This window comes from Thermothelomyces heterothallicus (genome assembly GCF_042370625.1).
Source record: "Thermothelomyces heterothallicus CBS 202.75 unplaced genomic scaffold P884_scaffold_5, whole genome shotgun sequence".
NCBI lineage: Eukaryota > Fungi > Ascomycota > Sordariomycetes > Sordariales > Chaetomiaceae > Thermothelomyces > Thermothelomyces heterothallicus.
Window position 1 is genome coordinate 376,150 of NW_027192566.1, and position 21,727 is coordinate 397,876.

Here is a 21,727-nt window from a genome sequence, read left to right on the forward strand (position 1 = left end):
AGGTCGGGGGGATTGGCGCAGCAGTGGGCGGCAAGAAGCACTGGCCGCGCCCCGCAACCAAATCAACGGTCCCTCGAGATCCCACAGCACGCTACGCCACGGGGTACACTACTTTACGGGCCCCAGCTGATTCATTTCAGCGTGGGCGTCCTCGGCAAAACGCCCTTGCAGCTTCTCTTATCAGATCCGTAGCGTCTTTAACATCTCCGCCGGCTCCGGAATTGCCACCCAACTCTTTCTCCGAGGCACGAAGATAACACCGGAACGAGCAAGCCCTCGGATTCAGCACAGAGTGTGTGTCCGATACCGCCTGAAAAAAGCTGATACGATGGCATTCTCAGCCGTGCGTGCATACCCAGATGGACGGCGCTCAGCGCTCATTTGAGCCCATCTCCGTCCCTTTTACAGAGTTCGCAGAGCCCGGGTTGTCAACGGTCACTTCTGCATTATGTATAAATAGGGAGGGCAACAGAGGACAGGATCATTGGAATTTTCACAGTTCATTGACATCCATTATTTCACCTGAACGCCGCTTATGTAGTTTCTGCGCAACATGCAAAACACGCCATGGCCTAGCAATGCCTCTCCTATTGAGAGGTTTCCCTGCGTCCAAAAGTATGTAACGCCATGCACATTCAATATCAATGGCACTAATGAGTTGCCATGTCTCCTGATGCACCATTCACACGCTCAACGCACTCCGCCAGGCCTGCGATGCATCTGTGCCTGGTTGAGCTGGTAAATCATGTGAACGACCCCGGCGTCTGGCGGCCGGCGGCTCTCTGCCGTGCTGTTGTCCCGGCTTAGCGTCCTGGCCGGCGATGTCTGCCATGCCGACTCTTCGAGCGCACCTCCGCTCTCGTACGCCTCCTCGTCGCCTAGTCGCCTGCCTACATCGCTCACCTCATCGTCGTCCTCGTGAGTTTCTTCGATGATGTCCCGGCGGCCTCCGCCACGATTGCGGCGGGGTGTGTGTATGCTTCTGCCTGTAGCGTGTGTGCTTGGTGGATGGTGATGCGGATCTAGAAGGATGGACGCCATCGGTGAGGGTTGGGGCAGGGCGGTGCCATGCCTTGTCTCTCGCGCCGATGTTCCACTCCGCAACCGGTCAAAACCCATCCTTGAGAGATGCAGGTCGGCCGCCGGCGGTGAGTTTATACTTGGCCAGACTGGTGGCGGATGAAACTGATTCCGAGCGCCGGGCGGGAGATATGACGTTGCGCCCGCCCGCGGGTTGACGGAGAAGTTGCCGTAATTGCCCATGAAACCATAGTAGGAAGCCTCCATTTTTCCGTGCTTTGTCGAGTAGTAGTCGTCTCTAACGTCCCTTTCCCCATTGTTGCTCTTGTTCTTTCCAACGCCCTTGCTGAAGTCGAATTCGGCAAAGGTACAGACATATCCGAGGCCGTCAACGTGGATTGTAAACTCTCGAAAGAAGTCGATGATCTGATCGCTGGATTTGGGGAGGCTGAAAAAGAGTACTAAGGGTGCATGTATGATGCTCAATATCTCCTCAATAAAAACCATCACTTTGGGTTTGTACAGCTCGGAGAACTCTACTTTGATGTCGGAGCTATGAAGCCTGTTTTTCCAGTGGTCCGGTTCGTAGTGGGTATATTGGATGACGTTGCGCATAGCATACTCGGGGTCGAAGGCAGATTTTTCATCTGACGTGCTGGCCCGCGCACCTGCCCAGATGGTCCCGAAAACAGCCAGGTAGAAGATGACTGTTTTCCCAGGGGTGATTTCAAATGTCATAACCAGCTCGGAATCGAGAATAGAGGCAGCCACGAGCACGCTAGCGAGGGAACCAGAAATGAACGCCACTGTCCAGGCAAGCATCTCCGTCTTGGCCTTGGGGAACTGATCGATATAATGACTCGCGAAAGGATGGGACATGGCGAGCCGTTTCTGGAAGAGATGGGGGAGCTCATTGAATTCTCGAAATTTCCACTCTGCGAGCGGTGTGTAAGTCCGCGCCGCCAACTCCGCTGGGTTCTTATAGACCTCCTACAATGTACGGTTAGCAGCTCCATGTGTTCGATGGGGGAGACTCGCTTACGTGAAAATACATGAGACAATAGACCACTACCAGATAAAGTGCCAAAAAGGGACTGAGAAACCCGAACAGTATTGCGGTGAACCTCATCCGCGCGCGAAGTTTAGAGCTGAGTTCGGCTCGGCGCTCGGCGCGGATGAATTCCTGGTTGACTTGGTTCCTGTCGTCGAAGACAAAGTCAAGGATGCTAAACATCAGGAGCCACTCCATAGTTCGGGAAAGCACCTGTTGGTTGCCCCGAAAGCGTAGCGGATTCGTCAAATTCAAGACCTCCTTGTTGAACATGGCAATCAGGTAATTCTCTCGCCTCATGAGGCGGTTGGCAATGTCTGACGCGTCGAGCCTTTCCTTAGATTGGCTGCCAAGCCATTGCCTTTGTGTTGCGGTCAGGGTCGTCGCCGTCTTGGGGTTGTGATCCCTCAGAGCCATAATTCGGGCCACTACCTCCTGCCACGTAACCGTTTGCATGTCCTGGTCGGGGATATCGAGAAGGTAGACGTAAAAGTCGCGTATGTTACGCAGCCGCTTGAGATCCAAGAGGAACTGGATTGACTTCCAGATGAAGTAGAAGGCAAACATCCAAACGCCGACACTCCACCAACCCGACATATTCTTGACACACTGGGGGACTAGGACCTGCGAAAGATTTTGGCTACCTCGGATCTTGGTGTAGTCGATGCACTGAGTAAGAAATGTCAAGTAGGAGGCGGTGAAAGCAACGTGGCTGCGCCAAGTTAGTTCCGTTCCAGACACCATGAGCGTCGCCACTCACACAAGATGCAGGCCCCGTTCAACCAGTATACACCAAAAGCCGTTACCGAGATAGTAATCGTAGACATCTCTGATGAAGTTGTCGAGATTCGAGACGTTCGCCCATCTCCACTCAGCCTTCTTCTTCGCGTTCCCCGACACAATCCCGGTGAAAAGCGAGCTTGGCAAGCCAGACTGCTGTGGAGGTTGCTTGAAGACTGAATCATCGTGCAATCTCTGCTGTGCCTGGGTGGTTTCCCACTGAAGGCGAGCATTTGATGGCCCTGGAATGGCAGACGGCTGCTTCACTTTCTTCTTTCTCGGTTGGCTGGGAGAACCGGTCGTGTCTCCGTCGTGACGCTCAACCAGAAGCGAGGCGGGAACATCGTTGTCTCCTTCCTCTTCCTGCGGCATCCACGTGGGGCGGTCATATTTGTGTGGCCGGCTTTTGGTTGATGGACCGGTCACACCGCCTAGCGTCGTGCGACTGTCCTCCATACCAAGACCTTCAGCGTGCTCCAAATCATATTCATGAAAAGCCTGGTTCAAGTTCTCCTCGTCCAACAGCCCGGTTTGGTCTTGGAGGTCCTCTTCTCGGCGTCGAAGATCTTCGTAGAATGACCGGCCTTGGCTCGTCGGGACGAGCTTCGAAAACGGCTTGGAGGTCATCGTAAGGTTGTCTCAAGGTGCCTCTCAGTGTGGCGTGTTTGGTGACATTTGAGGACGCCGCGAGGATGCGGAATGCTGGGTCGTTGGACTCGCTGCTGCTAGGCAGCCTCCCGGAACACAATCGCGGAGACTGAAGGACGCTTAAAATAATCCCTAAGGAGCTTGGCGTGAATGGGATTTTCAGTTTTCCAGTGGCTTTAGAATATCGCAATCTTCTGTGATAGTGACCCTGGTCACGAGGCGCTGCCCTCGGGCAGGTTGTCCGGTGAAAAGAAGTGCATTTGAAATGGATGGGAGTCGGTAATGGTTGGTTGCCTTTGGGACGGGCCAGTGCTGGGTTCAGGTGACTGCGACAGAATGACGAAGGCCCGAGCTCGTCAAAGCTCCGCTTGCCGCCGATTCGGCAGGCGGTGTGGCTACTAGTAGCGCGCCAAGACTCCTATCAGTAGCCTATCAGTCCGTTGAATGCCCCTGCTCTTTTACAATACGCTTGTAACATACAGATTAGTTATTTCCCTACTGCCCCGGAGCACTGGCAATATCCCAATGACAGCCCGGCACACAGTGTAAGAATGAACACCGAGGAGTAGGGGAAGCCGACATACCAGCAAAATGCCGACCAACCATACCGACTAATCCATTTCACATCAGCAGAATGTCATCAAGCCCTAGACCTCTTTCATCGCAGAGCACAGCGTCAACGCCATCGCTGGTGGCCAAGGCTGCGAGCCCCCTCTCCTCAAAGGTCACCATCGTGCTCTCGTCATCCTTTGCAGACACGGAGTTCAGGGAAGCCCTTGCGCTTCTAGACGAGCGTGGGATTCAAAACACGGAAGAAACGCGGCGTCAACTACGTCTGGATCTGCAAAAAGAGGTTATAGACAGCAATGGCGAGATTATTGACGAGTTTGCGAAAGTCGCCGAGGTATGATAGACCTTTCATGGAAGATAGCGAGACTCCCCCGAGGGCTTATGGCTGATGTGGTCTCAGCAACTCCGCCGTATCGGCATTACCATTGGGAGGCTCAATGATAGCTTCAATGAAATAAAGACACAGATCGGTTCAGCTCACAAGGCAACTTCGACTGCACTGGCAGAGGCTTCCCAGCTCATGGCCCAACGACGCCGCGTCGAGCAGAAGCAAGCTTTGCTTGCCGCTCTCAATGCCAACTTTGTGCTCTCCGTGGACGAGACAGCGGCATTATCGCTGACCTCGGAGCCCGTCAACGACCTCTTCTTTGCTAGCCTTGCCAAAGCAAAGAAGCTGAGCAAGGACTGCGAAATCCTTCTTGGTTTTGAGAACCAGACTTTGGGTCTTGAAATCATGGAGCAGACGTCCAAGCACATCAACCTGGGTTTCCAAAAGCTATACAAGTGGGTTCAGAGGGAATTCAAAACTATTGACCTGGAGAACCCTCAGATCGGCTCGCCTATCCGCCACGCGCTCCGCGTGTTGGCCGAGCGCCCCAGCTTGTTTCAGAGCTGCCTCGACCATTTTGCTGAGGCTCGGGAGCATGTGCTATCTAACTCCTTCCAAACCGCCCTAACGGGACGGTCGCTCTCCGGGGTCGAAGACCGGTCGGTTAAGCCCATCGAGCTCGTTGCTCACGACACCCTGAGGTACGTCGGTGATATGCTTGCCTGGGCTCATTCAGCCGCCGTTGGCGAGAGGGAAGCTCTTGAGGGCTTGTTTATTGGCGAGGGCGATGAGATTGCCAAAGGCATCCAGGCCGGTCGAGACAGTGAGATCTGGAGGCTAGTTGCCGATGACGGCGGGGAGTCGGATGAATTCGACGCTCTGAAGACCTTAAACGAGCTAGTTGACCGGGACATGTCGGGCGCGGCACGCTTAATCCGACAGCGAGTCGAGCAAGTGATTCAAACCAACGAGGAGACAATACTGGCCTACAAGCTTGCAAACCTCCTCAATTTCTACAAAAACACGTTTTCGCGGCTGCTTAGTCCAGAGTCAGCCCTGGTGGAATTGCTGACTGCGCTCGAAGCTGAGGCGCTGCGGCAGTTCCGTTCATTAGCCCGGGACCATGTCGCGGCGATCCAGGGTGAATTCCAGCACACGCCTGCCGACTTGCGCCCTCCGGGATTTCTGTTGGATGCCTTGGAACAGTTGACGGCCATCATGAAGACATACGAGACTTCCTTCACTTCCTCGAGTGATCGAGAACAAGAGTTCGAGCCCGTGCTGGTCGAGGCGCTCGACCCTTTCGTCTTCGGGTCGGCCAACATGGCAAAGTCACTGCGCGCTCCTTCGGATTCTATCTTTCTTCTCAACTGTCTGTTGACTACACAAAGAAGTCTTTCCCCGTTTGACTTTACTCAGCGCCGTCTCGCCCAGCTTCAATCACAAATCGAGGAGCAAAGAACCCGCTTGGTTGAGGTACAACACCACTCTTTTCGGATGGAGTCCGGCTTGAGCGCCTTGATCGCTCAGCTAGGCCCGCTTGGGGATCGCAAGGAGGACGTGGAAAAGGTCGCATCACTCGAGGCTGTCCAACCGTCCGCGTTGTCGCAGGCTAGCCACATGCTAGATGACTTCCTGCCGTTGGCACTAATGGATGCGGTGGAAAAGTTGAAGAATCTCCAGGATTCGAGATTAGCCCGGGGCATTGTCGAGGAGGCGGCTGAAAGATTCTGTGTCGACTTTGAGCATGTAGAAGAAATGCTCATGCTGGCGGACGAGATGGCCGAACAGAATCAGTGCGAGCGCGACGACTTCCAGAGTCTTCGAGCCCTCTTCCCCCGAACATCTGGCGAAATACGGGTTCTGCTGTCATAAGAACCCAAAACACTAGATAGAGCGATTGCAATACAGTCCCTTATTCACTGCTCCCATCCTTCCGAATCGAATACCGCAGGATGCGTTCCAAGATCGATGGTGAGTTTGCTGGAAATTTCTGGTTGACCTCTAGTGTCTGGTTTGGAAGGCTGTGTTTACATTCCTCCTCTTTGCCGTCACAACACTCCGCGCCTTTTATTACTGCGGTAACTCGGGCTGTTCCAGCTGCGGGGCACCGGGGCTGCAATCATCCGCTGCGACGTCACCGCCCTGAGCCCCGCCTTCCTTGCCTCTCCTGGAGCGCATTCGTCAAGGTACCCGCCCATGCTGTCACAGACGACAATACTGAATACATACAAGGCGTATTGCGTGTCCGTGAATCAACCTTCCTATACCTCGTAATCCGTCCGCCGAACTCGCAACGCAAGGCATGCGCTGAATGCGCTGGACGTTCTGAGCAAACTCGCCGGTTTGCATGGCACCGTATTCTTCTCCAGTCCCATAACACGGTTTATTCACCGCCCAAACGCCGGCCAGTTGAACTTGCTAGGCGGCCGCCGCGACGACACGCCAGGCATGTCCGCGTTCGTCGATAAACACCATGTTCGGTAACAGGACCGCGACGGCCCTGTCCATCCTGCAGAAAACGTACGATGAGAGCTACCTAACGTGTTCCACCGCTGTCTATTATGAGAGCCAAGTACGTGAACAACGGGGTTTAGGCTCTTCCCAAGGACCGTAAAACACGGCAGCTGATGTGTAATGTAGGGAAATGAAAGCGAGGCACTGCGATGCTGGCGACAGGCCCTCGACCAAATCCAGGACCATAACGCCAACAGAGCACTACCCAATTTCACACCACGCTCCGAAACCGAAAGGGCACTGTTAGACAGCATCCGGCAACTGGAACTGCAATGCAAAGAACGAATCGACCTCCTTGAGGCCCTCCGCCTATCGCGGCAGGACGCATTTGAGGCTGGCCGGCCTTCGTCTCGGTGTCATGCGGAACAATCAAACTCGGAGCCACGCAATGGCGCGGGCCTTGGGGCGCAAGAGCAGGGCTGGATAGGAAACGGAACTATTCCCGCAGTTACGTACACCGAACTTGCGAGGCCAGAGCTGCTGAGACGGAGATCAACTCATTCCAGAACTCCTTCCTCTCAGCCAGCTGCGTCCTCTTCACCATCCCGGAAACCGCTCACCTCCACCCCGACACAAATCTCCCCGGAAAAGAAGACGTCGCGAGGTCCCAGTCCAGAGAGGCACACAATACGCACCACTCTACGACCGAACCGGCCGGGAGAGAAGCCTACGAAAACTTCTTTGCGGCCCCTAGGCCAGAGACCAGCAGAGGGTCCTGGTGCTAGCAAAGCCGCGATTTTGGCTTGGGGCATGCTCGGTTCGCGAGACCCTGCAGACCAAAGCTTGGCTGACGGCCAAGAGCTGGGACCGTCGCTCTCAAGCACGGCTACGCCGACTGAACCTTTGCCCAGGAATTCGGAATCGGTATCCAAGATATGCGACAGCAATTCAAGAAGGCTCACCACTCCACGAACCCGAAGTCCGGTGAAGCCTTCTGACAGAAGGACAAGTGTTGATTTGACCGACCGACTGCAGGCTGATACCAATCCGTGCCCTCGACCCTCTCCAATATCTGTCAGCGCAGCCTCCAGTGCCTTAGCGTCGCTTGCGTTGAAGGATAACCCTGAGCGTCCCTCGCCGGTCCGGGAACGGATGCCCCGGCAGAGGACCGCCCCCCCGCTTACGTCGTTACTAAAGAAGCCGAGGGAACCGCCGGGTGCAGACCGGACCTTGTCGGACGCGCCAAAGAGTCAGCCCTTGGGAAGGAAGGGCTCATCGGATTCTGCTGTCGTTTCCCGAAGATCAGCTTCTAAATCGCACTCTACCAGCAGGCCCAAGACTCCGAGGAGTCCCTCTAATCTGAACACCAGCACTTCGCCAGTGGGGAGAAGGAGAAAGAATCACCGACCGAGGTTGTCTTCCTCTCCGTCGACATCCGACCTTTCTTCTTCATCGTTCGACACCCCAGCTCCGTCTTCGCGACAAAGGCACAATAGAGGCCGACAAAGAGAAGCACCATTAATTGCCGACCCCCTAGCTGAACACTCTGACAGCTCGACGGGAGATGAACAAAAGAATCTTGCCAGGTTGTGGAAGAAGCGGAAAGCTGCAGTTCTCCAAAAACTCCCGCCCGGCGTCGATCAATCTGCGGCGAAACAAATACTCAACGAAATCATAGTGCAAGGCGACGAAGTCCACTGGGCCGATATCGCCGGCCTAGAAACAGCCAAGAACGCACTGCGCGAGACAGTTGTCTACCCCTTTCTTCGCCCGGACCTCTTTATGGGGTTGCGTGAGCCGGCCAGGGGCATGCTACTCTTTGGCCCTCCGGGCACGGGAAAGACGATGCTAGCCCGCGCAGTCGCAACCGAGTCTAAGTCTACTTTTTTCTCCATTTCAGCGAGCAGCCTCACAAGCAAGTATCTGGGGGAGTCCGAGAAGCTTGTCCGTGCTCTCTTCGCTCTGGCTAAAGTGTTTGCTCCGAGCATCATTTTCGTTGACGAGATTGACTCGCTGCTGTCCCAGCGATCTGGAACGGGGGAACACGAGGCCACGCGGCGAATCAAAACTGAGTTTTTGATTCAATGGAGCGATCTGCAGCGTGCTGCGGCCGGGAGAGAGGCAATGGAAAAGGACAAGGAGCGTGGGGACGCGAATAGGGTGCTTGTTCTCGCCGCTACCAACCTGCCGTGGGCGATTGACGAAGCTGCACGGAGGAGGTTTGTGAGGCGTCAGTATATACCGCTGCCCGAGGCAGCCACGAGAGCAGTGCAGCTCAAGACGCTACTCCAGCAGCAAAAGCACAACTTAAGCGGTGCCGACATTGACACCCTAGTCGCTCTGACTGATGGCAAGCATTTCCTCTGCTCCACCTCTTGGAGATCAACAACTAACGCCAGTAATACTAGGATTTTCGGGTTCAGATATCACAGCGCTGGCCAAAGATGCGGCCATGGGGCCGCTGCGGTCTCTTGGAGAGGCCTTACTTCACATGACCATGGACGAGATTCGACCCATTGAACTATCAGACTTCCTTGCTAGCCTCAACACTATCAGGCCCAGTGTTAGCAAGGCGAGCCTCCAACAGTACGAGGAGTGGGCAAAGGAGTTTGGGGAAAGAGGTGGATGAATGAGTCCATGATCGAAACTGATTCAGGAATATGTTCGAAGAACGCCTGTTTGGGCAGTGGTGGACAACGTCTTTACGTGTCAATGCTGAACACGACGGAAAAACGTAACACTTATCCAGGGGTATCCGGTTTCCCAATTATTTTGACAAAGAAAATGAGGATAGACATGAAATTCTGGGCTTCGGTCGCTTCCTTTTTCATCCCTAGGCATGTCCAGAGGTTTCAGGCACGAGAAATTTCAGCTGCCAGGCCAAACACTGTACTTGCATGCCATTTGTCTTGCATGTTGATACAGTTACATGAGGATTAACCTCCCAGTGTTGTACACGGAGCAGATTCAGTCATACCGAGACAGAACGCGCCCAAATGTCTATTCCGCCCCTCTTCTTTTCCCGCCTCAACAACCCATCATCCCTTCATTGCTGCGCCCCGGCGTCTCCAACCGGTACGCCCTCAGGAGTAGCAGCATCAGTGCTGACACCCAATAACCTTGCCCTCAGCGCAAACTCCTTTCTCGCCCTCCTGAGAATGATCTCGGTTATGCCAAGCTGCTTTTCGACCTGCTCCGCCATCTTCTTGATGCTCCGCCGTTGTTCCTTGGCGGCACGCCGGGCTGCGCGCTCGGCATGACGCTCCTCCTCGGTTGGAATGGGCGGTCGATCCTCAATGGGCACGCCCGATCCCGGCGCGATGATGTTCTTGACCACGTGTCGCTTTGTCTTGGACACGCGCCAGCCCGGCGTAATGGCGACAACGTCGCCAAGGCGGAGCGAGTTGTTCGGATCGTGGACGAGGTGTGTTTTAGGGTCATCGAAGAACTGGAAGGTTGGAGGGTCATCAGTCAGCCTGGGGGCCACGACAAAATGAGGGAAAGGGGGCCTGCTGCGCAGGGGATACTCAACGAACCTTCTGAACGAACGAATTCCACTTTTGCCCGCCCACCCGTACTTTTACCGTCTTGTCCATCGTCCCTGCAGTGACAACAACGCCATGAAGCTCTCTGAACGTCCTGTACGCCGTCTTGGCTGCTTGCGAGACTGGTTGTGCCATGGTGGGTGATTAAGTCGACACGATCCCTGCTGAGAAGCAGGTCAATCGCCAAGTGAGCCTCAAGGGTGGGTGTCGCGCGCAGATGGATAAGAGTCGAACAACCTATACGGCTTTACAGCTCGTGTCAAATCGGGCAATCCTTACGTTGCGTTTCGAATTAGTCGCGATCGTGGGTGTGTTCTGTATGGATCTGGCGGAGTCGCAATCCTCGAACGCTGACTTGACCAAAAATTTGGCACTTCCAACCCGAAACTCGGTCCCGAAGTTCTGGCTTAAAGTGGGCCCCTTACCAACGAGAATCACGCCAAATGCTCCGGGGCGCCTGGCGGGGGCCGGAGGCGATGAACGGGCCGAAGCGATTGTTCAAAACACGGTGGCACCGGTTTCTTGGCCATGCTCGCTCATCTAATAAGTCTCGAAATGGAAAGCCGATCATAGCCTTCCTTGATCGATTGCCATGTGGTGAGGTACAGCTACGAATAATCTATGATCAATTTCCTTGGCGACACATATCCCCACAAAACGCCCTGTCTTGCCATGCCAGATCTTATCCTTTGGTGTCTTCGATGGGATCCTGGAACACGCTTTAGTCCCACATGCCTTGTCTATGACTCTTGACCCTGGCCCAATCCTTCCTCTCACAACGCTTCGTCTGAGCACCATCAATATATCATTAAACAGTAGACATGGACTAATTACCGATGGAAGTTATCCGACGTTCGAATACCACGAGAAGCAAATGCAGCATGTCTCCAATGACGCAGTAACTCGCCGTCAATGCTTCAAGACACAGAAGTTGTCGGGTCTTGTGTGGGCAACGACTCGCTGATCGTGCGAGCGTCACCTCCCGTTGCAGCCAAAACCTTTGCTTTCCTTCTAGGCGGGGGGATCTTTGGTGGTGGTTTCTTCTGCCCGTTACCGTTGACGTGAACGTCAGTGACCGCCGGGTGGACAATAGGCGAACCGTGGCGATGTTTGGGCACTTCCGGCAACGACGTCTTCGGTCTCAACGCTCTAGGCGGCGGCGGCGGCTTAGGCCTAGATGGACTACCTTCAGCCGGCGTGGGAAGTCCCGTATCCTTGGAAACCAGTCCCAACCCTAGCTTCCGACTAGGCGTCTGGACTCCCGGTTTCTCTGACACATTGGCCACAATGCTTACAGAGCTGCCTGTTTGGGAGTGCGTAAGGCTGCCCACGGGACTGAGATTCGTTGAGCTTGGCTCGTCGGCGACCAGCCACGGCGTTTTTGCTACTCGTTCGAGTAAGCGCAATGTCGTCGGTTCTGGTGGCGTGAAATGGGCGTTGCCTGTGCCGCGTAGTATCTCGAGCAAGCTCAGGATCTGGTCCCGCTTGTAATGAGGAGGATGGCTAAGCTGGGTATGAGAGAGTAATGGAGCCAATACCCTCAAATATGTATGTCGTAAAATGTTGGCTTCGGAAGGAAGATCCAACAAATTGCGGATGATGACATCCAGCAAGACCCGCAGGTCGTTGAGGTAGAAGTACTCGTAGGTCGCAGCCGTTGTGAATAAAAGGTACAGCAGCTTGAGAATGAGCAGTTGTTGCGAGGTCTCGGTTTCTCGGTTCAGTAATAAGATGATGTTCTCCCCAAAAGTCCGGAACGACGGCCCATGGACACTGAGCACCTTAACCACCCTGTTCGTGACGGGTACTGTGGGAGAACTCGGATCCACGGCTGCTGAAGTAGAGGCAACCATGTACTGTTCGTTCAATACCAGCTGTTGGAATGGTCAGCCCACATTATCCCTTGGCGAGAGCGGGTAGAGACAGACCAAAACTCGTATCACCGCATAGTGGTAGGGGTCGTTGACATCGTCCGACAGAGCCTCAATGAGTTGGAACAGGTACATGACGAAGTTATCGTCAACTTGTAGCAGGTCATCGGGACGCAGGCGCTCGATACGCGACATCTCATACATCAACTGTAACAGTAACCGGTGCAGACGCCCGTCTCTACCCCCACAGCTCTTGATGAGCTCAAGCAGTCGGACAAAACATCCTTCATGTATCATGGTCCGAAATGTATCCTCTTCGGTCCGACCAGCGAGAAGAAGGAAGTTGGCGTACACGTGAAGCTGGGCAAACTCGTCCTCCTGCAGAAGGCTGTAGATTATCTGGGTCCGCACATAGTTACTGTTGTTGCGAAAAATTTGGCTCTCCAGGAGCCTTTCGGAACAACGGGCGACATCATCTTCGCTTTCGAGATAATCGTCTCGAGCCTTGGAGACCAAATTTAGCCATGAGCGCAGGGTCTCGTCGAGCTGTTCGGGCGTTGCGCAGGTTGAGGATAAGACTTTGTTCAAGGCTGCGGGGGAGCAATTGTTAGCACGCTCATCGTAGGACTTCTTGAGGAGCAGCTTAGTTGGAAAACTCACCATCCCAAAATAGTTGCTGGCTCTCGGCGGGCCAAGAGCCGTCAGAGTCGGTCATGTTCTCAGACGAACGGCACAAGCGACGAGCGCAGAATCTCCGGCATCACGGTTATGGTCGGTCCAATCCGACATATGTGTCGATTGTGTCAAACTGTCCGATATCAGAACTTCAGGCGAATCGGCCATCCGGTGGAAATCGCGACTTAGGGGGTCAAGCATGTGCTCCGCCAGCGAGTCTGCCTTGGAAGGTTCGAGTGATGGAAGGGTCAGTCCGCTGTGCGTGTGCGTTAGTGTTCTGAGCCCGTATTGTCTACCGTAGACGGGGCGCTGGCCGTCTTCGCTGTTACGCTAATCCGGATTGGGTATCGTTCCGCTGCGTATTACACGTAACATGAGCTTTAGAACCTACACAGTAGTTACCTCCCCGAGAGAGACTTACCAAATTAGTTTTAAGAAAGTGCAATGTTTTTGTCTCTGCGCAGTTACCCCAGCGTCCTCCATTGCTTTTGCACACAAATCCCGGCTGTGCCGATCGCAGCGAAACCGCTCCTTGCGCAGGAACCTGCTCCTCATGAGACGATCATACTGGTGAACGAAGTCGGCGTACCGAGCCAACTCGTGCTTAGTTTCAGCCCATCAAAACAGGGTATCAAACTACGGAGTACCACGTTACAAAAACTCGACGAGTGCTTTGTCGAAGCAGACACCCCTGCTCGGCCGAGAACTCGACTCTAAGGATTACATACACTGAAGTCGACCCCAAAACGCCCTTATAGCTATCACTCAGGTTGCCACACTGCCATCCGCAATGGCTTTTTCATCTTTCTCTTCGTACACCTTAGCCTTCGCAGCATACTCTCGGATATTACTGACGATATGGTTCTCTATCGTATCCCCCCTTCCGGCCGCGATCTTGAGAATGAATTCGTTGAGATTTTGCCTGCCCAGGATGTCAACATGGTCGGCCGTGTTAGGCCCGCCCCGGGGGTTGAAGCGTTCCGGCTCATGCGGCATCTCAACGACCGTAACCTTGACTTTGGCCGGGTTGTATCGCTTGATCTGCCACCCGCGGTTGCACATGTAGCCGGTGCTCATGAGATTGACTGTCCCATCTCCTTCGCCCATGACAACACCGTGGTCAACCATGCCCTGCGTCAGACCCGTGTCGATTGTCATATTCAAGTTGGTGAACGAGCCGGGTTCCGGGGGGCGGTAGTAGTACCCTCGTTCCGTCGGCTTGCCTACTCCGTAGAAACAGTAGATTTTCAAACTGGGTGCGAGTGGGAGCCGGGTTTCCAAAGGATTGATCCATTTCCTTGGGTCGTCTTCGTTTGCTTCGACTTCAGCGGTGGTTTGTGCGACCCCCCAAGAGTAGGTTCCTGTCACCTGGTCCCTGTACCAGTCCTCTGATGTGTCAAGAAGGTACTTAATAGCATCTTCCACGGTGAAATTCTGGTCAGGCGTCGTCCAGTTTTGGCCCCTTCGGAAGTTCAGGAATGACCCGTAGCTATGCTCCTGGCCTGGCTGATCATCGGGCGCACCGTCAAGATCACCCCAGATAGCACTGCCCCCAATTGGCAGCATGGATGACATACCCGGCATGGCACGGAAGATTTCGGCCCGCTCCGACTTGCTCAGGAACTTCTCGAGTCCGTAGACAGCGAAGGCATTCAGCTGTGCAGTGTCGCGCATCTCGCCGGAGAGGAGGGCGGAGACGTCCTTGAGCGCCCCCAACATACACCCGCTAACGTTGATCCATGACTCGATATGCTTCTCAACCCAATCATCGCCCCCTTGGCCACCGTGTTTCGAGGCAACCCAGTGAAAAAAGTAGAAGACAACCTGGCTCCCCATGCTGTGTGACGTAAGAACGACTTTCCTCTTTTGGAGCTGCACAGCCAACTCAATATGTGCCTTCAACCTTGTGAAATAGTGATCTCGTTTTTCTAAGTTGGGATACGCCAGCCGCCAGTCATAAGCTGCCGTGTAGGAGTTTGTAGGGTCGTAGCCCAGGGATGCCAGGTTTTCGAGAATTTTATTCCAGATCCAGTAGCCTGTGATGAAGAAGTCGGTGGCGTCGAAGCCTTGCGCAGCCCGCAGCTTGATGCCCGGTGGATCCAAGCCCGTCTTTTTGTCCAGCATGATATGGGCTTTCCAGGTCTCCTTGTCCAGAACTAGGGCTCTCATCATGCTCCAGCTGCCCCATAAACGTTTTCGAAAGTACGGGAGGGACACGTTCGAAGTTCCCCAGGACTCGAGACCTGTCGATATGACGCCGGGCACCATGACCATGGGGTGGTGCGCCTCGAAACCCTCGGAGCGAACCTTGAGGCCAACCGAGAAGGCGTCGTAGCTCTCGAGAAAGTCGCGTTCACCAATCTGAAAAAGCGTAATGATGTAAGACCCGGAAACACTACCAGTTTGCGGAGAGGCATCGTCACTTACGATCAACTCGCGCATATCCTTAACCAGTCCGGCTGGGAGAACGTCCAGAAAGCTGTCCATTCTCAGCTCCCCAATCTCAGGGAAATCTATCAAGTCATTGCTTTTTGCGAAAAACCCCGCTGCTATGATACCGAAGAGGCTTCCAAGCAAAAAAATGGCCGTATTTCTGCGCTTCCGTGTTTTTGGCCGATGGTGATGAACAACAGTCTTGACTTTCTCGGGTTCGTCGGGGCTCCCATCGCGCGATATCGGCGCTTCAGACGGTGTGTCGTTGCCGGGAACTCGGCGGCGCAGGGTGCTCGCCATTATGAAAGTCTAGTAGTGAGGTATACTCTGTAAATGTGCGAGTTCGGCGATGGGCAGCGTGCTGAGGACGTCTCCCGTATCCTTGCTCGGCGGCTTTTGGCTACAACTAGCCGTGGTCGCTGGCGCGAGCTACAAACGTATTTCCCATAAACACACTTGACTTCGAGGGACGTTGCTCGTTGGTTCTTTTGCGCAAGTTGAGACAAAAAGTCATACAGGTGCAAGGTCAGGAATATCGCCAGGTGGTACCTGCTTTGCATCGAACAGGGGCAACCAGTGACGTCTGCTTGTGCCCTGCTGGTTGACCCCGCCATAGTTAATGACCACACAGTGTAATGTGAACGGTGTGTTGTATGTAATCCGTACTGTTTGTAGTCCGTACATACATACATACGTGGTTGGTATGAGAGTTGCGTTGATGTTCAGGGGTCTTCAATGATGTTTGTTAGTAGTGCCTAACGATCCTTTGGAGGTGGGCATTGATTTCCCAACATGCGGTCGAGGCCTCAACCCAGTTCGTTAATCAAGCCTTCTCATTCCTGCGTACGATGTACTCCGTACGATCAGGTGTTCCTGTCAGCACATGCACAGGACTGGGTCGCTTCGGGCACGCCTGGCCAATCACATTAACCATCCATCCTTTCCGAGTTGCATGTGAAGATTCATGACGGCAATTCATGCTTTCTGCTCAACCGATGAAATAGTTCAATCCACAGTTGCCTTTACCAACTTCGTTTCTGCTCGGCTCTAACAACAAGGCCTGTTCGCCTGGCCCGTGGCTATGGCTGCCCTTGACAACCCAAGCTGCAACAGTCATTGTTCACGTTCGAGGGGACCGAGGCCTAGGACTACAGGTAAGGTTTGAGAGCTCAGACTTGACGACAAGGGTGATGAATCGATGCACCAACCGAGAAGTTGAGGAGTGAGCGCCCACAAATGCGTACCTGATTGGCTCCCTTTGTCGAAATTTATTTACTAGAGTAGGCAATTGATGTATGAGAAAGTGAAAGACGACATTTCATCGTTCTCCCGACGAAGGACGATTAGTGTGGACAACTACAAACATTCCACCCAAAAATGGCAACTTTTGAAGAGCACGATACATATTCTATCAAAGGGATTGAAGATACCAGCTAACACGAACGATTGCAGCTGAAGCAGACCAGCTTCCTGTATCCGAGGCCGTCAGTTCACACACAAATATTCGTCTTTCTTCGATGAACAGGATTGCCGGTGCTCGACTTGGGATTTGTTGATGACGGTTGCTAAGCTGTCGGAGTTGTAGCCCGCTGCAAAATCCGCAAGCTTTCGACAGAACCCCAACTTCTCCCATCACGCTGTCCTGCTTGAGCTGCTCATTTCCCTAGCAGTTGTGGCAATGGCCTAGTCCTGACCAGGTTCGAAAAGAATGGAGAAACTATGGATCTCCGTACTGCTGCTGGTGTTTCGAAACAGTTCAACACCACTAAAACAAAGCCGTGTCCAAATTCGCATCTCTGAGAATAGAATCTGCAATCTGTTCAAGCAGACATGCATGCACATACATACCTAGGTATACAGAATCTAGTAACTAAGAAAGGTTAGGTAGGTACGAATTCCGGATGTGTACACGGAACTCGCCCCACTTGCAACTCTTGTTACGGCCAATCAACTGGTGCTCCGGGTAGCACAGCGGCAATCTTTCCACTGTTGACCCTTGTCTCGGATCGTATCGCCCACCCCTCCAAGCCTTACCATCCCTTTGTCCTCGCTTCCCCAGCTGTAGGAGTGATTTGGAGTGCTTAATCCGCAGTGATGGCTGCGTACGAAGATTTGAGAAGCAAAGGGAAGCCGGCAGCGGGCTCAAAAACAGCGCTCCCTGCCGAGCTGCGGTACCTCCAATATCGGCACTCCCTCGAATCGCAGTACTTGCCAGCAATACGCGCCCTCATCTCGAAAGATTTAAGCGAGCCGTATAGTATCTATGTCTACCGATACTTTCTCTGCCAGTGGGGTCACCTCTGCTTCATGGTCCGTACTACTTATTCCTTACTGCGACTTGGAACGGTTCTGACTTTTTGTACGCAGGCTATCCACCCTACCGACTCTTCTCTCGTCGGTGTAGTAATATGCAAGCTCGAGATGCACTCGTCCCACTCACCCCCTACACTGCGTGGGTACATCGCCATGCTGGCTGTTGCTGCCGAATACCGAGGTCAAGGTATAGCAACAGCGCTCGTCAAGATGGCCATCGACGCTATGACCAAGGGTAATGCGGACGAGATTGTGCTCGAGACGGAAGAGACAAACATTCCCGCCATGAGGTTGTATGAAAGGCTGGGCTTTTTGAGGTCCAAGAAGCTGCACAGGTATTACCTCAACGGGAACAGTGCCTACCGCTTGGTACTTCTTCTCAAGGAATCTGCTACGGATTTCGCTCTGGACTGAGAGATAGTGGGGCTGGCGTCTCCCTACGATACTTGGGGAGCCAGTAGCCCACCGCAGACGGTCACCCTCGCGACGCTTCCGCCCGGCAGCTTGAAAGTGTCTCGACCACGGCTCAGGGGCAATGACAACTCCGGGGTGCCGCCACTTGATGCAGCAAAAGCCAATTTAACAGAGCGACAACCCGACCATCAAGTTCAATATCCCCAGGGTCGACGCATGTGCGAACGCAGCAAATGGCTCAGACTATCGGATACGATGGAAGGATACTGCCTGCATGGGAAGATATAGGGAAGTCAGAAGGAGGTTGCCTAGGGTCACTCTCAAACGCAGGGATGGCAGAGCCCTGCAATTGTTCTTTAGGTCAGCTTTTGAGCTCACAGAGGGTCACGGTCAAGTATACAATGGCTGGTACGCCCGAGCCGTGAAATGCGGTGTATGTTTGTCAGTGCAAAGTAGTGTCTACATGCTGCCCTGCAGTTCCATAGCAAATCATGCTGTATGAAGCTCTCCATCTTGCTCGCGAGTTAAGACCAGGTTAGCAACATGTTCGGGCGATGTCCCACGGTGTGTCATGAAAAGCGCGAGGGGACTGTCTTGGTGTACCCAAATATCTCGTTGGAGGAGTACTAGTAGCCTGGTCAGATCTGATTCTGTGGTAATGGCCCGTACTTACCATTGAAGCTGCGATGCCCCAACCGTTCCCCCCGTAGATCCCAAGCTCAGTCCAGGCGTCTGAGAACATATGAGTAGCAACCCAGCAGAAACTGAAAGTGGTCAACCAACCTGGCTTGTAGTAGATCTGTCTCCCGCCCGGCCTCACTAACTCCAGCTCACGCATACGATTCAGCACCCTCCTAACATCATCTTTGTCCCTGAAATCCCGTGTGTAAATGCACACCAACCTCTCCTTGTCTGCCCGGACCCTCGTCTCTACTTTGGCCGTAATACCGAGCTCGCCGTTCGCTGTGGCGGTCGCAACTTTGGTCCATACCTCGTTGACATGTTCGGGACCAGGGAACAACATCCACTTCCCCGCAACAACATTACACGCGCCCGCGAGTTCCAGCAGGTCTGCAATCGTCTCCCTCCGCCCTTCGGAAATGTCCCTTCGCAGGGTCATAAGTGACCTATTGGCAGCTTTTACGCTGGCTGCGGTGGCCATCCTCTTGAACTCGGCAAAAAGCGCCAGTCGCTCCTCGGCACCCTTTCGAAACCGGGCCAGAGCTTGGTCAGGCTGCGGGGACGCGAATGGGTTGGAGATCCTGATCCAGTCGAGCCCTGGACGCCAGTTGGTGGTGGCGGGAGGAAGACGGCCTAGAAATTCCTCAACAGATTCGGAAAGCCGTTTCGCCCCGAGCTGGCCTTCCTCGGGGTCGTCATGCGGGCAGCTAGCCGGTATGGGTGGGGAAGGCGGCTTGTGTGAGGCAAGCTGGAAGTGATCAAGGGCACTGGTTCTACGGTCCCACCAGGCGATCACGTCAAAGTCCTTGACGCGGGCTTCTAGACTTGAGATGGTATTCTCGTCACCTAGGTCGTGTAAGAGAGCATTGTCGAAAAGGAATAGGGAAGGTGGTGTACCATAGAAATCCGAGTCCGAGTCCATGCTTTTCTGATCATGCTAAATGTGTACTATGCTCTTCCAATGAGCGCACACACAAACTTCCTGGAAGGACAGCGGATTGGGGAAGTTTGGGTCGATTTCGTTAGCGGGCAGCCAGTGCAATCGCTACTTTTTTTCCAGAATGAGGACCTTTGGCGCAGGAAGTTTGGGTCATCTGCAACTGAAGATGAGCCCGTTTGATACAATTTCAGAAATGTTTAATCTTCTTTGTTCAGTAACTGCCAATCGTGTTGACAAGGATGAACTGGTTGCATAATTCCGAGCGTGATGAAGCGGACCAATCCGGAAGAATTGTTAACAGAACACTCCTCTAGAAGACCGCAACTGCAACCAGTAACCATCGCCTGCCTTCCAACTTGGCCCATAAGTTGAATCACTTTCCCGTTCTGGATTAAAAATGGCGGAAACAGAGGGGAAGTTGATTCGGTCTTTGAGATCGCAGATATTAGATCTTCCCCCCAGTTGCATCGAATTTTGCCCTGCACATCCGTCTTACTTCCTTGTCGGGACTTACTTTCTCCAACGGGAAGTTGAGAACGCCGGTTTAGACAATGCGGGTGTGGGATCTAATCCTGTGAACGACGATCAATCTCGTCGGCAGAAGCAGCCGCAGAGCCGCAATGGCAGCATCATCGTATTTCGACTCGCGGATGGAGACGTGTGAGTAGCATGATAGCAGCGAACCCCAACGACGCTAATTCGGGGACCAGAACTCTTGTTCAGACCATGGCCCAACCCTCGGCCCTTCTAGACCTCCGGTTCAACCCCCACGAGGCGAGGCATGACATCTGCGCGGCCGTCTCGAGCACTGCTACCCTCGCACTGTTTAAACTGTCCCCTGACGAGGGACAAACTTTGAAGCACCTAAACACCATGGACATTGCAGCCATGTCCAATGGAAAGATCGAACCGGCACCTGGGGAGGAGATCATCTTCACCTCGTTTGGCTGGCATCCGTCACAGGCGGATCTAATGGCCGTTACCACCTCCACTGGACATGTGTACCTTGTGCGCCTTGCAACATATGAGGGCAAGTGGGAGCTAAGCACAGAGCCTTTCATTACGCACACGCTTGAGGCTTGGTGCGTGGTTATTTCTCCCAGTCCCACCATTACAATGCCGCCAGGTGAGGTGGAAGAATCGGGCCAGTTGTCTTTCAAGGTATACTCCGGAGGCGACGATTCTATGCTACGCTCCAGGAGGTGCAATTGGAGCGAAGGCGGCTTCATCCAGTTCCACCCCGCCTGCGAATCAAGAGGCCATGATGCTGGAGTCACGGCCATCCTGCCTCTACTCGTGCAAGACGACGGGCACGAGCTAGTTGCTACTGGAAGCTACGACGAGCATATCAGACTGTTTTCGTTTCCGCCCTTCGGCCGGCCGAAGAAGCTCGCCGAGAGCAGACTAGGAGGCGGAGTTTGGCGGTTGAACCTGGTTGACTTGGATACCACCCCAAGCCCTAGCTACAGCTGGAGAGCCAGAATCCTAGCTTCTTGTATGCATGCCGGCGCAAGGGTTCTCGAGGTGTTGCAAACGCTGGATGGAGAGTATCGATTCGGGATTCTTGGCCGCTTCGAGGAGCACAAGAGCATGAACTACGGAAGCGATTTCCAGCCAGGGTCGAAGGGCAAGTTGTCGATTGTCTCTACGAGCTTCTATGACAAGCTGTTGTGCTTATGGGAATTCGAGCTTTCTTGAGCCAAGGAAGTCCTAGAATTCATTGCCTTGGTTTTTTGATTTCTTCTCATTCCATTTCTTTTCATGTGGCCCGACTTGTCTGCAGAGCTGCGCGCGAGATACGCCGAAACACCGAGGCAGATTTTACCAGAATACCCCCCAGCTCCTGGTCAAGGTGTGACGCAATTTCCTTCGCCGCTTTCCTTTGTCAGGCCGGGTGCCCCGCGCTAAGCCGAAAGAAGACCAAAGCAGCTCGCGCCTGAGCGCGCCTGACGGGCAGAGAGCGTGGTGGGACCCAGGCTTTGGATTGCCAAAGTTCCGTGA

The 21,727-nt window shown here is 53.8% G+C and overlaps 9 protein-coding genes across 9 annotated transcripts; 4 read left to right on the top strand and 5 right to left on the bottom strand.

The window, feature by feature from the left end:
* Positions 1-495: 495 nt before the first annotated feature.
* Positions 496-3,751, bottom strand: P884DRAFT_290416 (autophagy protein Apg9-domain-containing protein). Its single transcript, XM_069444058.1, has 3 exons — positions 2,832-3,751; positions 2,063-2,783; positions 496-2,010 (listed from the first exon to the last, which is right to left on the bottom strand). The coding sequence occupies exons 1-3, from the start codon at positions 3,476-3,478 to the stop codon at positions 691-693; spliced, it is 2,688 nt and encodes an 895-aa protein (XP_069299602.1). The 5' UTR covers positions 3,479-3,751; the 3' UTR covers positions 496-690.
* Positions 3,752-4,070: 319 nt separating this feature from the next.
* Positions 4,071-6,272, top strand: P884DRAFT_238731 (oligomeric Golgi complex subunit 6; the record flags this gene model as incomplete). The annotated part of the gene is made up of 2 exons (XM_069440102.1): positions 4,071-4,403; positions 4,470-6,272. Exons 1-2 carry the CDS (start codon positions 4,134-4,136, stop codon positions 6,270-6,272), a joined length of 2,073 nt encoding a protein of 690 aa, XP_069299603.1. The 5' UTR covers positions 4,071-4,133.
* Positions 6,273-6,774: 502 nt separating this feature from the next.
* Positions 6,775-9,704, top strand: P884DRAFT_105594 (P-loop containing nucleoside triphosphate hydrolase protein). The gene is made up of 3 exons (XM_069437045.1): positions 6,775-6,972; positions 7,041-9,204; positions 9,263-9,704. The coding sequence occupies exons 1-3, from the start codon at positions 6,874-6,876 to the stop codon at positions 9,481-9,483; spliced, it is 2,484 nt and encodes an 827-aa protein (XP_069299604.1). The 5' UTR covers positions 6,775-6,873; the 3' UTR covers positions 9,484-9,704.
* Positions 9,705-9,714: 10 nt separating this feature from the next.
* On the bottom strand, positions 9,715-10,771 carry P884DRAFT_283354 (mitochondrial 37S ribosomal protein uS17m). Its single transcript, XM_069443654.1, has 2 exons — positions 10,391-10,771; positions 9,715-10,302 (listed from the first exon to the last, which is right to left on the bottom strand). The coding sequence occupies exons 1-2, from the start codon at positions 10,532-10,534 to the stop codon at positions 9,901-9,903; spliced, it is 546 nt and encodes a 181-aa protein (XP_069299605.1). The 5' UTR covers positions 10,535-10,771; the 3' UTR covers positions 9,715-9,900.
* A 54-nt stretch (positions 10,772-10,825) lies between these two features.
* On the bottom strand, positions 10,826-13,061 carry P884DRAFT_219154 (uncharacterized protein). Its single transcript, XM_069439398.1, has 3 exons — positions 12,931-13,061; positions 12,328-12,860; positions 10,826-12,273 (listed from the first exon to the last, which is right to left on the bottom strand). The coding sequence occupies exons 1-3, from the start codon at positions 12,983-12,985 to the stop codon at positions 11,317-11,319; spliced, it is 1,545 nt and encodes a 514-aa protein (XP_069299606.1). The 5' UTR covers positions 12,986-13,061; the 3' UTR covers positions 10,826-11,316.
* Positions 13,062-13,558: 497 nt separating this feature from the next.
* P884DRAFT_219157 (Lecithin:cholesterol acyltransferase-domain-containing protein) lies at positions 13,559-15,929 on the bottom strand. The gene is made up of 2 exons (XM_069439399.1): positions 15,373-15,929; positions 13,559-15,306 (listed from the first exon to the last, which is right to left on the bottom strand). Exons 1-2 carry the CDS (start codon positions 15,676-15,678, stop codon positions 13,711-13,713), a joined length of 1,902 nt encoding a protein of 633 aa, XP_069299607.1. The 5' UTR covers positions 15,679-15,929; the 3' UTR covers positions 13,559-13,710.
* A 1,543-nt stretch (positions 15,930-17,472) lies between these two features.
* On the top strand, positions 17,473-18,105 carry P884DRAFT_194741 (acyl-CoA N-acyltransferase; the record flags this gene model as incomplete). The annotated part of the gene is made up of 2 exons (XM_069437853.1): positions 17,473-17,688; positions 17,746-18,105. 2 exons carry the CDS (start codon positions 17,473-17,475, stop codon positions 18,103-18,105), a joined length of 576 nt encoding a protein of 191 aa, XP_069299608.1.
* A 569-nt stretch (positions 18,106-18,674) lies between these two features.
* Positions 18,675-19,708, bottom strand: P884DRAFT_275773 (uncharacterized protein; the record flags this gene model as incomplete). The annotated part of the gene is made up of 4 exons (XM_069442877.1): positions 18,675-18,731; positions 18,779-18,837; positions 18,889-19,632; positions 19,684-19,708. 4 exons carry the CDS (start codon positions 19,706-19,708, stop codon positions 18,675-18,677), a joined length of 885 nt encoding a protein of 294 aa, XP_069299609.1.
* Positions 19,709-20,068: 360 nt separating this feature from the next.
* P884DRAFT_238751 (uncharacterized protein) lies at positions 20,069-21,509 on the top strand. The gene is made up of 2 exons (XM_069440103.1): positions 20,069-20,386; positions 20,437-21,509. The coding sequence occupies exons 1-2, from the start codon at positions 20,124-20,126 to the stop codon at positions 21,422-21,424; spliced, it is 1,251 nt and encodes a 416-aa protein (XP_069299610.1). The 5' UTR covers positions 20,069-20,123; the 3' UTR covers positions 21,425-21,509.
* Positions 21,510-21,727: the final 218 nt, after the last annotated feature.

Bases quoted from the DNA above. Each gene is read 5' to 3' on its own strand.
- P884DRAFT_290416 (XM_069444058.1), bottom strand. From the start codon at position 3,478: ATGACCTCCAAGCCGTTTTCGAAGCTCGTCCCGACGAGCCAAGGCCGG. The intron at 2,784-2,831 runs GTGAGTGGCGAC...AACTTGGCGCAG, and splicing joins GAACGGGGCCTGCATCTTGT to CCACGTTGCTTTCACCGCCT. The intron at 2,011-2,062 runs GTAAGCGAGTCT...CGTACATTGTAG, and splicing joins ATTGTCTCATGTATTTTCAC to GAGGTCTATAAGAACCCAGC.
- P884DRAFT_283354 (XM_069443654.1), bottom strand. From the start codon at position 10,534: ATGGCACAACCAGTCTCGCAAGCAGCCAAGACGGCGTACAGGACGTTC. The intron at 10,303-10,390 runs GTTCGTTGAGTA...CCAACCTTCCAG, and splicing joins GGAATTCGTTCGTTCAGAAG to TTCTTCGATGACCCTAAAAC.
- P884DRAFT_219154 (XM_069439398.1), bottom strand. From the start codon at position 12,985: ATGACCGACTCTGACGGCTCTTGGCCCGCCGAGAGCCAGCAACTATTT. The intron at 12,861-12,930 runs GTGAGTTTTCCA...GCTCCCCCGCAG, and splicing joins CCAGCAACTATTTTGGGATG to CCTTGAACAAAGTCTTATCC. The intron at 12,274-12,327 runs GTCTGTCTCTAC...CCATTCCAACAG, and splicing joins ATGCGGTGATACGAGTTTTG to CTGGTATTGAACGAACAGTA.
- P884DRAFT_219157 (XM_069439399.1), bottom strand. From the start codon at position 15,678: ATGGCGAGCACCCTGCGCCGCCGAGTTCCCGGCAACGACACACCGTCT. The intron at 15,307-15,372 runs GTAAGTGACGAT...ACGCTTTTTCAG, and splicing joins AGGATATGCGCGAGTTGATC to ATTGGTGAACGCGACTTTCT.
- P884DRAFT_105594 (XM_069437045.1), top strand. From the start codon at position 6,874: ATGTTCGGTAACAGGACCGCGACGGCCCTGTCCATCCTGCAGAAAACG. The intron at 6,973-7,040 runs GTACGTGAACAA...TGTGTAATGTAG, and splicing joins CTGTCTATTATGAGAGCCAA to GGAAATGAAAGCGAGGCACT. The intron at 9,205-9,262 runs GCAAGCATTTCC...CAGTAATACTAG, and splicing joins CCTAGTCGCTCTGACTGATG to GATTTTCGGGTTCAGATATC.
- P884DRAFT_238751 (XM_069440103.1), top strand. From the start codon at position 20,124: ATGGCGGAAACAGAGGGGAAGTTGATTCGGTCTTTGAGATCGCAGATA. The intron at 20,387-20,436 runs GTGAGTAGCATG...TTCGGGGACCAG, and splicing joins CGACTCGCGGATGGAGACGT to AACTCTTGTTCAGACCATGG.